Raw genomic sequence first — 12,188 nt, 5'->3', positions numbered from 1 at the left:
CATAAGCAAGCGACTTCCTGCGGAGGGTGTAAGAGGTCAAAGGACCTGTTCACTGCCCGTTGTATAGTGATCTGCCATGGTGGGGAAGTTTTTCACACGCTAGATTCTGGACTGAGACAGCGCTAAACGATCGCTGAGGGTCAGTTGGCTTTGTTTTGTCTTGTCTTTAGTACACTTAGCTTGCCATTTAAAGCAGCAGGTGGAGCACCAATCCAGTGTCACTTTTTATTTTTCCATATTGGTAAACGATTTAAAACCTTTTTAGTGCCAACCGTAACAATCCTATTGAAGCAAAGATGAAAGATTCCCTTTAACTGCGGATTATATAAAGAATTACATAAAAACACACACAAAAAACTGGATTGTGCATTTTGGGGTGTAGCAACCAGGGACGGGCTCACGAGTAATAACGAGTCCGTAAGGACTCAAATTCGTAATTAAAATAAGCTTTAATTGCCGCAGCTGTGCGGTTGGTTGATAAGGGGTTATTTACTCACAATTCCACCGTCCTCCCTGCGTTCCAAATATCTTGCACACCTCCTATTGGAAGCGTTGCAAGCCTCACCACGGCGCACTTCCAGCTTAAAGGTCGGAAGTGCGCGTAGTGAGGCTTGCTGCGGCAATGAAAGCTCATTTTAATTACGAATTCAAGTCTTTACAGACCCGTTATTACCTGTGAGCCCATCCCTGGTAGCAACATACTACATGTGTTAGAGTGAACCTGTCGCTTGTACTGCAGACATGATGGTAAAGAGAGAAGTAGGAATTGCATTGCTCTGCACGCACCACGCTGTGCTATTAACGATCGATTTCCAGCACCTGGAAGGTAATGGCAAGGGATAGGTTAGTCAAGAGGAGGCTTTACATTATATATGACAATGTATTTAGGTGGTGTAATGTAAAGAACACTAGCATAAGGCAGCTTTTTAACTTTGCCATAGCTCTATTGATCAAGGAAAAACTGTACAATATTGATTTCTACTTTTGTAACACATTAACAGCACTCTAATGCTGGGAATACACGGTTCGTTTTTGCCTTCGTTTAAACCTTCGTTTCGATTGTGCCTTTTGTCCTTTTCGATCCCGAAATAATCGGTCATACGGTTAATATCACCACCCACGGTTTCGTTTTTTTTTTCGATTCTGATGGTTTCGTTTTTCCAATGATCGAAGGCTGCAAAGAAACGAAACGAAAATCCCTTTTTACAGGGACGGACTAGTATAAACGAATATATAATCGATCTGAACAGCCATCAAGCCTACCAATGGCTCGATTAGATGGATAAAGAGAGATAATATCAAACATGTTCGATCACTAGTCGTTCGTTTTTGGGGTCTATTAATCGAAACTATAATGAGATTATGACTATTTTCACATACGTTTTCAACACTCGATTCGTTTACCGAACGAATCGAAGGTTTAAACGAAGGCAAAAACGAACCGTGTATTCCCAGCATTAGGGAGAACCTCTGGTGACCAATTAAAGTTTAATTGACCCTCTAATGAGGACGTGTTGTGTTGGGCTGACATATTGCGCTTGGTGTGCCACCTGAGGCCCGTTTCAGTCCTCCTCCAAGAACTTAGCTCCACCCCTTTGAAGAAAAAAAGGCTTCTGCCTTTTATGTTTCTTGAAATTCAGGAAAATAAAATTCACTTGGCTCGTGAAAGAAATTAGTCATGTATAAGCTTGTATAAAACTTCAGGTGTCTGCGTCCCCCTGCATCCATGTGCTGCCCATTGCCTTAGTGCGCATGTGCAGGGCCACAGCTGTGGCCGTGTGTGTGGCCAATGGCCACTTAGCGCCTGTTTATAAAACAGGCACAATTACTAGTTTCATATAATAAAGTTGGATTTGTTTTTTTAAATAATGTAATTATACAGTAGGATATTTTCTTCATAAACATTCCCTGCAGATCTGTTGTCCGTCACCTATAAATCTGGCTCATATAGTACATGAAGAATGTGTCATTTTCTCCGTAGAGTTTAACTGCACATCACCATTAGATATACACAAACTTAAATCGCTTTTTAAATTCGACAATATGCAATTTTAGTGTATTATCACCTGGTACATTTTTGCAGTACTAACTTACCCAACACTTGTTCTTGACTCTAAAGCTCTGTTTGCATAAAAATATTTTAGGGATAGATTTGATTTTTTTTTATTTATTTTTTTATATGCAGCACATTTTAATATACTGTGAATTCATAATGGGAATTGTTTTTAAAATCCCATTGTGTTGACTTAATGTTGGAGATCTTTTGAGTATTATTTATAGGCTTAGCTGCAAGAACTTTAATAGAAAAATCGGTTGGTTATTTTTATAACTGATCACCAACATTAGCAACATCTGTTAATCACAAATGACCTTTGGCAACGAGACTCTGGTATGTGCATGTAGTTTGACAGTTATCCCACCTTATAAAACGCCAGGAGTCTGTGCGTGCCACTGTAGTGCGCATGCAGAGAGCCGTGGGTGAGCAGAGGTTGCGACTGCGGGCGAACGCGCAATATAGCACACATTAAACTAATAGTAAACTATACTTAACTAGTCAGCCGCACCAGCTCAGCGATGTCTGATTTTCTTTTAAAGCACAGTTGGTGTGAGAAGAATATGGAGCCTCTGCCATATGTAAAAAAAAATACTAGATTCCTTGCAGCCCTGCTGGTCTATTTGGCTGCAGTAGTGTCTGAATCATGCCAGAAACAAGCATGCAGCTAATCTTGTCAGATCTGACAATAATGTCAGAAACACCTGATCCGCTGCATGCTTGTTCAGGGTCTATGGCTGAAAGTATTAGAGGCAGAGGATCAGCAGGACAGCCAGGAAACTGGTATCGCTTAAAAAGAAATAAATATGGCAGGTTCCATACCCCTCTCACTTCAGGCGTCCTTTAAAGGACAACTGTAGTGAGAGGTATATGGAGGCTGCCATATTTTATTCCTTTTAACCTCCTTGGCGGTTATCCCGAACTGAGTTCGGGGTAAGCTGCCGCGGAGGATTTCTCAGGCCCTGGTGGGCAGATTTGTGTTATTTTTTTTTCTCGTTACACGCAGCTAGCACTTTGCTAGCTCCGTGTATTACCTGATCACCGCCGATCCGTCGCTACCTGCCGCGAAAGAGGGCTCTCACAGACCCCTTGCGCAGCCTGGCCAATCAGCACCAGGCTGCGCTATGGGGTGGATCGGGACCCCCCCCCCCCCCCCCCCCTGACGTCGATGACGTAATCCCGATCGTCGCCATGGTGACGAGGGAAGACCTACAGGTAATCCCGTTCAGAACGGGATTTCCTGATGGGTATGATCGCCGGCGGTGATCGGAAATGTGGGAGGGAAGGAGCAGGGAGGGGGGAATCATGTAGCTAGTGCTATGCTAGCTACATGAAAAAAAAAGTATAGGTGAAAAGAACCACCCCAATTGACCGCCAGGGAGGTTAAACAATGCCATTTGCCTGGCTATTTAGCTGATGTTCTGTAATACTTTTAGCCATAGACTCTGAACAAGCATGCAGCAGATCAGAGGTTTCTGACTTTTTTTGTCAGATCTGACAAGATTAGCTGCATGCTTGTTTTTAGTGTAATTCAGACACAACTGCATCCAAATAGATCAGCAGGGCTGCCAGGCAACTGGTATTGCTTAAAAGCAAATAAATATGGCAGCCTTCATATATCTCTCACTACAGTTGTCCTTTAAAGTTGGATATTAAACAAAACCTGAAGTGAAAATGTACGTGCAAGCGAGTTCTTTTACTGAGCTTGTGCAGTAGTACATAACCTTGCGCATTCCCAGTGCAGATACTAGTGCGATCTGTGAATTTTCTCTCACACTCTCTCTCTCTCTCTCTCTCTCTCTCTCTCTCTCTCTCTCTCTCTCACTCACTCACTCACTCACTCACTCACTCACTCACTCACTCACTCACTCACTCACGCTCTCTCTCGCGCTCTCACTCTCTCTCTCTCTCTCTCACACTCTCTCTCGCGCTCTCTCGCGCTCTCTCTCTCTCTCTCTCTCGCGCTCTCACGCTCTCTCGCGCTCTCTCACACTCTCACTCTCTCTCGCTCTCTCACTCTCACACTCTCTCTCACTCTCTGTGCATGTATGCTTATACATGACCTGAGCTCTTGCGGTGTAAGGTATTTGAGCGCCGGGAAGTCGAATAATAAAATGAATAATTATGGAAAGGTTTCGATTTCAAATGCTTATAGGAGCAAAACAGAAATTTCAAAAACATTCATGACTTAAAGCAAACCTGAAGCAAAAATAAACTTATGAGCTAATGAATTGTATATGTAGTACACCTAATAAATAGATTAGTAGCAAAGAAGAGTCTGATATTGTTTTCCTGTACAGGAAGAATTAAACTTCATTTGTTACCTATGTGAAAGAGCTTCTCTGAGCTCTTGCACCCAACTTGCATCGACTACTGGTTTTTGAAGCACTTACCCAAGAAACATTTAGACAGGTTGAGATAAGGTTTTACTGCAGGAAAGTCTAAAGCCCCATCTACACGGTACAATTCTATTACGATGCTATTTACGATCCAATTAAAGCAGACATGTCCGATCGGGATTTGATTTGCCATTGTTTTGCAATGGCAAATCGAATCCCGATCGGACATGTCAGATTTAATTGGATCGTAAATAGAATCGTAATCGAATCATATAAAGAATCGTATCGTGTAGATTAAACTTAAAGGGTCATTAGCTTTGCTTTATCTTATAGATTAAAATACAGAGTGTAGTTTGTAAATTGCAAATATGACAGAATGCTTCAGTGTTATAAATAAAAGCTATATAATTGAAAATAAAAATAAGACTCTCTTTGCTACTAATGTTCTGTTCCTTATCCATTAATTTTTTTTTTTTTTGCCTTCAGGTTTGCTGTAATATTTTTTCAGTTCAGGTACCTGTTAAGCTCCACGGAAAGCTTTATAAAAGAGAATAAAACTTTTGCTCCTCTTTACTTTGTTCCTTCCATCATTGTCTGCAGCACAAGTTGGCAGGTTCACTCCAACTTCCAGTGGTTATTCCATCTTGTATGTAAGTGACTGTACTACTCTAACATAAGTACATATATATGACATCCTGGCTTCAGAAGCCCGGCAATATATAGTTGATGCTCTCCGCCACAATCCTGCCCAGTCGGCCTGGGTTAGCGTTCGTCATCAGGTAAGCCAAACATTAGACGTTAATTGAAATGTCAGAGAGCTTGCTTACTCTCCCAGGCAATCCCTTGTACACTACATAGCAAACTGTCCCACACTCTTCTGTGGTAGGTATGATGCAAGAGCTAGTGAATTTGTTCCATACGATTAAAACGCCTAAACCAACCTTTTTTTTTTGTCTTGTGTATCTTGATTTCTCTGTGTGCTTTATAGTGAAGCAGCCGACACGAGTCGTTGTTCATATAGCAGCTTTTGAAAAGTTGAGAGCACACCCCTCCCTCGGAGACAACCGACTGTGCTTGCTTACGTTTGGTTCATGAATTAAAAATCTCGTACAGGTGATGAAATCTCGGCAGTGTTAACACAAAAAAAAGCAGCAGTAGTGTGTATTGTGCAGTATCTCTTACTCTAGAACCTTTACTGATGTCTAGAATGAGCAGAGCGAGTCCAGCCACTTCTCTTCGCTGTAATGGTAACATGTTGTTAGTGCTAGCATGAACATGGCAGCCAGGGATAAATGCTTTTCTACAAGTTTGAGTGATGGATAAGATGAATTTCTGGGTGTTTTTTTTATTTATTTTTTATATATACATATATTTTCTCTTGTTTTATTTTTGTTTTTGTTTTACTTCCTTATTTCTTTGTGTGTGTTCAACCCTTCCGTAAAATGGGACTAATAACGATGTGTCCTTCTACAGGAATCATTCCTGATGAGGCTAAAGCTTTGACACTTGTGGCGCCAGCTAATGCCGTCACTAGTCTGCTGCCAGGCGGAGGGCTCCTGCCCACTCCCAACCCACTCAGTCAGGTAAGTTCACTGAAGCTTTGGAGAAGTCTTGCTTTTAAAGTCATTGAGAACTGGTTGAAAACAAATGAAGCAGATACTTGAGGGAAGGCTCTCGGTCCTGCTTCTTTTCCGGTTCCCCTCTGTTAAGGGCTGACTCTTCCTTTTAAACCCCCTGCCATGGGGGACTTCAGAAGTCTTAGGGAGCCAAGTCTTTCCGAAGACAGGCGGCTCCATATTGCACGTGAGCGAGCGAGCGAGAGAGGGAGGGCGCTCGTGCGTATCGAGCTGCCCGTCTTCAGGGGCACTCAGAAAGCCGTCCTCGAGGCAGTGAGAGAGCAGTATTTGACCAAATTGGTTGAATACTGCTACCGGGGAGCCATTGCTGGAACGGGAACCGAGAGAGGAGATGGAAGGCTCTGTTGGACCTAAAACCTTCACGCTCCTTAGGTAAGTATCTGCTTCATTTTTTTTAACCAGTTCCCGATGATTTTAAGCTATGTTCAGATCTGATGGAATATTTATTGGAACACCGGTATTGAAATTGGTACTGCATTTGGTAGTATGAAGTTGGTTCAATATATGTTGTGAGCTACTTTTGTTGCTCTCCAAAGCACCTCTGTCTGGCTTTCTGGCAGGCTGCTGTAACGATTGTGGAATTCTCTCCGTGATCAGCGCACAAGGCGTGCGCTGACACTGCGGAAATCCTCCACAAGCGTATAATTTGAGGAAACCCAGCAGAAGGTGCAATGCACTTGTAGAGGGAAATTCCTGTCGGCAGGTGGAGCTGTGGAGTGCAGAGGAACAGCTCCTCTGCCCTACCACACACGCCAGACAGGAATTGTACGAAGGGAAGAAACGCAATCACAAGAGAGGCGATTGAGAATGAGCACAGAGACAGATTGTATGTGTGTGCACCAAACTAGTCGCCAACCCGTGACGGTGCACACACCACAGCAGATATGAAGTAGGAACGCGATCGCGAGAGGTGCGATCGCTAGACGTGACACAAGGCTACAGCAAGGCAGAGCACGAGAGTAGCAAAGGCACAGCAAATCATACAATGAGGAGATGCGGAAAATAACAAACGCTAGCTAAACGCGAACACCGCACTCATTCGCAACAGTGCACGCGTTTATGCGCGGTCTCCACGTGATAAGCACAATAGAGACAAGCACGCCTAACTAACCACCGACCAACAAACATGAAACAGAGGACGTGAGCGCTTGCTTAACGGTTACCTCACCGAGCCTCCAGCAAGCGTTCGTAGCAGACAAGACAGACACACGAAAACAGGAACAAGCGAGAGATAGGATCCACAGCACTAGCGAAAAGAGGCCAGTGCGATCGAGGGAGACAGAGAGATGGAGATCAGACGGATCCACAGCACTAGCGCTAGGCGAGTGCGATCCAGGCAAGACAGAGGAGATAGCTGGTAGCAACCGCTGCTCCAGCTATACTCCAAGAACAAAGATCAGAACGACTTCCTGTCGACCACCGCAGGGACAGGACAATCGCAACAAACAAAACAGATATACAATCCTAACTGCACTAGGGAAACCTGCCTAGTGCAGTCCCAGGAAAAACTCTAAGCTAATCTTCAAACAATGAGCAAGGCTGACACACTCCGGAGTGTTTCACAGGAAGAATCCTTATGACCAGCGAAGGTCTGTGATATCACATGGTATATATAGAGCAAGCCTACAAGGGATGTGGCTAGGCAATTTGCATTACAAACATATGCAAATTCTTCAGCAGCAGCAAGCTGAAAAACTGACAAAAGGTCTCTCTTCCAGAGACCTGCAGAATGCAGACCTGAACAATGGTCAAAAAGCTGCCTGCCTGCACAGGCAGCTGAGCAGATCATTACAGCTGCATTCAGAAGCTCCTTATTGCCAGGAAAGTGGGAGTTCCGTCCCAACACACAGCAGATCACCTGTCCTAGGCCTTGTTTCATTGCTTGCAAAGATACTTATATCAGTATTGCTGCTTTTTTATTTCACTTTTGTTTTCGTCTCTATGCTACTTCACGCAGTCAAAGCTACAGGCCATCTTTTCTCCCACTGCTCCTTCCACGCCCCTATCGCACTAAAGGCTTACATCATGTCTAAACAGACTGTTGATTCATGAACTGCACAAAATCAAATAGCAGTCAATCGATTATTGAAGATTTTGGCACAACTGATTACTGGCAGATTCAATCTAATCAAAGTGGTCACATTTTTCAAAATTCATAGAACAGTTGATGCATGTATGGCCAACTTTTGCAGTGATTAAAAAAAATGTGGCATAAGACAAGTTTTCTAGGACTAGTTCTATTTGTACCCATGTTTATCTCCTGTCATGTCAGTTTAGGTACTTCAAAGAGGTAGATATGCTCTTGGAAACTGTCCTTAAAGTGAACCTCCAGACTAAATATCTACTCGGCAGCACTGAAAAGGCTTGGTGTTTCTTTAACAGTTTCACAGCATCAGAACATTGTCTTTCTCACCCAAGCCTCATTTTTAGCTGCACAGAAGCAAAGCTCTGCCCCATCAAAGAAATCTGCCCAGGCATTTTTCCCCTGATGCTGTGCAAAGCATGATGGGATTTCTGATGTTGTTGTGCTCGTTGCCTAGCAGCTGGGAGGAGTTATCGGGACACAGGACAGTTGGAACTGTCTCTCATACTCCCTCTCACCTCCTTTCAACTCCCCCCATGGGCTGCCCCCATGAAATCACAAACATTTGCCTGTTCTTTTAAAACAGAGCCCAATATAGTGTAGTATGCAAAACAAGGGGTTGGAAATGAAAAGTATATAATGTGTATACTCACAAACGTGGGTTACCGCCTAAAAAATGGGATCAACCCCTCCACCAGGGATGGATATTGATAATGTAAGAGTGGACAGAGGCGCCAGCAGGATAAAAGGTTCTAAAAGGCTTAAAATCCCTCAGGAGGTGGTGGTGGACTCGCCTCCCTGAAGCAGACAAGATACTGTCAGTTTTAGGACAACAGGTTTATTAATATACTCCAAAACAAACAGTGCAATGTGTTTCACGGGTATGTTCCCACTTCCTCAGGCAATAAACAGATAGGAGTACACAGTATAGTCTCAAGGTCACGAATAGCGCCTCTGAGAGCTATTCGTGACCTTGAGACTATACTGTGTACTCCTATCTGTTTATTGCCTGAAGAAGCAGGAACATACCCGTGAAACGTGTTGCACTGTTTGTTTTGGAGTATATTAATAAACCTGTTGTCCTAAAACTGACGGTATCTTGTCTGCTTCGGGGAGGCGAGTCCACCACCACCTCCTGAGGGATTTTAAGCCTTTTAGAACCTTTGTTGTTGTTTTTTTTTCCTGCTGGCGCCTCTGTCCACTCTTACATTATTTTTTTAATTAACAGAACTAATGTAATGATAGTATGTTTGTTTAGGCTGACGCTCCTCTTTAAAAATAACTTTTTTCATGCATAGCCTCTGTATAGAGTTGAGTGTCAGGCCAGTTGCTAAGATCTTGTCTGTTTACAGATTGGAGCGGTTCCTCTCGCTGCATTGGGAGCACCGACACTTGATCCAACCCTAGCCGCTCTCACTCTTCCAGGAGCCAATCTGAACACACAGGTAACACTTGTTTCCAATTTTCTTTTGAAATTACTCATTTGTATGGAGCTTTATAAAGAATGTTCACCTGGTCACATCAGTCACTGTCTAGCAAAGGCTCTTATAATGTACTGGGTCTACCACACTGCAGTCACTGTCTCTCAGAGGCTCTTATAATGTACTGGGAGACCTATCCTGTTGTTGTTAGTGTTCACTGTCAAATTTAACTGAAATGTGATATGAAAAGTAGTATATTTTTGCTGGTTTATATCTTTACAAAAGTGACATCACTTCTGACCACCCCCTCCCCCTCATTTTTTATTTTTGTACCCAGCTCATTGTTCATTTTTTCTCTCTGCTTACTGTCCCTCCCACAGCAAACATCACCTAGACCAGTGTTTCTCAACATTTTATTGGTTTGCACCCCTTTTAAAACCCTGTACTCACCAGGTACTCCCTAGCATAGTAAACCTCACAAGTACCCCTTGACAAATATATATTTAATCATAGTACATGATAATTGGCTCTAAATAATTTCCAAGCATTTAATATTGCTTTTAATTAGCTAAAGTACTAATTTGGTGTTGTTAAAATAAGATTTATAATTTTCTAAAACTCTAAATTTGTTATTCTTGGTTAAGGTCATCAAGCCCAAGTACCCCCTGGAACCATCAGAAGTACCCCCTGGGGTACGCGTACCACATGTTGAGAACCTAGGTCCTAAACAAGCTTACATCACTGTAAACTCTTCAATGGGGAACTTATGGCAATAGCAGCCTTATCTTATCCAAAATAGGAAGCTTTCTGTTATTTGCATGCTGAGATAAGCTTGTTACTGTAGCTAGGGAAAAAGAACTTTCCATAGATCCTGTAGTTAGGCAAAGGCACTCAGACGAAGTATGAAGAAAAAAAAATTGGGGAACATTTTAGAAAAAAGAGGGTTTGCATATGTTTTTGGGGCACAATTTTTTGGCGATTTTATTTTTGGATATTACAACTCCCTTCAACGAGTAGTTCTTCTTTTTTGCAGTCTCTTGCAGCAGATCAGCTTTTGAAACTGATGAGCACAGTAGATCCAAAGTAAGTAATGTTCTCCACAAGACCCTTGTGTGTAGTTACTTGTTTGTCCATGTTACTGTTCTCAGTACGCTATGACTGAACTATATAACTATAAACTGTCTGTATTGTAGACTGAACCATGTGACAGCTGGGCTAGTGTCTCCAGGCCTGAAGGCTGATGCCTCGAACAAGGATATTGAGGAGGCCATGAAACGTGTGCGGGAAGCCCAGTCTTTAATTTCTGCAGCTATTGAACCAGGTAAGAATCCAGATCTGTGTGTTATTACTGCTAGTATGGTAGTTGATCGGCTATCTGACCTTTTTGTATTTGGTTTTACAGAAAAGAAGGATGATAAGTCAAAAAAACATTCAAGGTCACGTTCTCGATCCAGAAGGCGGCGAACACCCTCCTCTTCCAGGCACAGGTGAGAAACACTGCTTAATCTAATATTAGCCAACTCCCTTTACTACATATACGTTGGTTCCTCATCATGGGTGTACTTGTCATTAAAGACACTGACGCGGAAAAAAAAAAAGATGCAATGAATTAGTTGTGTAGTACGGATAATTCCTAGAACATTAGTAGCAAAGAAAATATTCTCATATTTTTATTTTCAGTTATATAGTGTTTTTATAACATTGCATCATTCTCTAATATTTGCAGTTTACACACTACTCAGCATTCTAAATGATTTTACAGAGAAGGCCAGTGAACTTTTGAACTATTCTCTGGAGAGAAAAAGAAAATATGACTTGACAGTTGAGATAACAAGCTTCAGAAGACAGAGCTCTCTGCGACTTTGAAAGTCGTGGAGCTCAATGGCTCTTTTGCATAGATAACTGGAGTTTCTTAAAGAGAACACGAGGTGGGTTCTAATAATCCTATTAGCACACAGAGGCTGGGTCTGCATATAATGCTCAGCCTCTGTTGCTATACTGTTTCCCCCCAGGGCCCCCCCCTCCCCCCCTGCGCTCCGCTGTCCCCCATAAATCTCACAGCCGTGCTACAGACATCGCTAGCAGGCTGTTTACATTTGCACTGCTATTCAGCGCCTCTCCCCCGCCCCCTCTATGCCGCCGCACCCCTGCCTGCGTCCCTTCCCTCCCTGCTGATTGGAGGGAAAGGAGACAAGCGCGGAGCGGCGATATAGAGGAGGCGGGGAAGCAGCGAGAGTGACAGTGCAAATGTAAACAGCCAGCTATCGACACGCTGTGTGATTTATGGGGGACAGCAGAGCGCAGGGGGGGCCTGTGGGGAAACAGTATAGCAACAGAGGCTGGGCATTATATGCAGACGCAGCCTCTACGTGCTAATAGGATTATTACAACCCACCTCGTGTTCTCTTTAACTCTTCCTGTACTGGAACAATATTAGACTTATGTCTCTGCTCCTAATGTTTTATTTCTATACTGTACTACTCAACAAATTGTATCATTTTCGCGCTTCAGTGTCTCTTTAATGTGTGTGTTTGCACGCGTGTGTTCGTGCACGATGGGTGTGTCCTGTGGTGGAACGTCAAAGAATGCACTCCAGGACCAGAAAGAAAACGATCCGCAGAAAAGCCAGGCATACCAATATATATAGTGTAGCAT

At 43.1% G+C, this 12,188-nt stretch overlaps 1 protein-coding gene across 1 annotated transcript in view; it reads left to right on the top strand.

Moving 5' to 3' along the window:
• SRSF11 (serine and arginine rich splicing factor 11) overlaps positions 1–12,188 on the top strand; it is a 45,164-nt gene that overhangs the window by 21,414 nt on the left and 11,562 nt on the right. Inside the window, exons 3-7 of the mRNA XM_068239233.1 lie at positions 5,866–5,975; positions 9,465–9,557; positions 10,567–10,616; positions 10,727–10,854; positions 10,936–11,020. Coding sequence (XP_068095334.1) covers positions 5,866–5,975; positions 9,465–9,557; positions 10,567–10,616; positions 10,727–10,854; positions 10,936–11,020 — 466 coding nt within the window. The remainder of the gene's footprint in view (positions 1–5,865; positions 5,976–9,464; positions 9,558–10,566; positions 10,617–10,726; positions 10,855–10,935; positions 11,021–12,188) is intronic.

Source organism: Hyperolius riggenbachi, chromosome 6 (genome assembly GCF_040937935.1).
Source record: "Hyperolius riggenbachi isolate aHypRig1 chromosome 6, aHypRig1.pri, whole genome shotgun sequence".
NCBI classification, from domain to species: domain Eukaryota; kingdom Metazoa; phylum Chordata; class Amphibia; order Anura; family Hyperoliidae; genus Hyperolius; species Hyperolius riggenbachi.
Note: the sequence above shows the minus strand (reverse complement) of the source record. Positions and strands in the feature narration are given on the sequence as shown.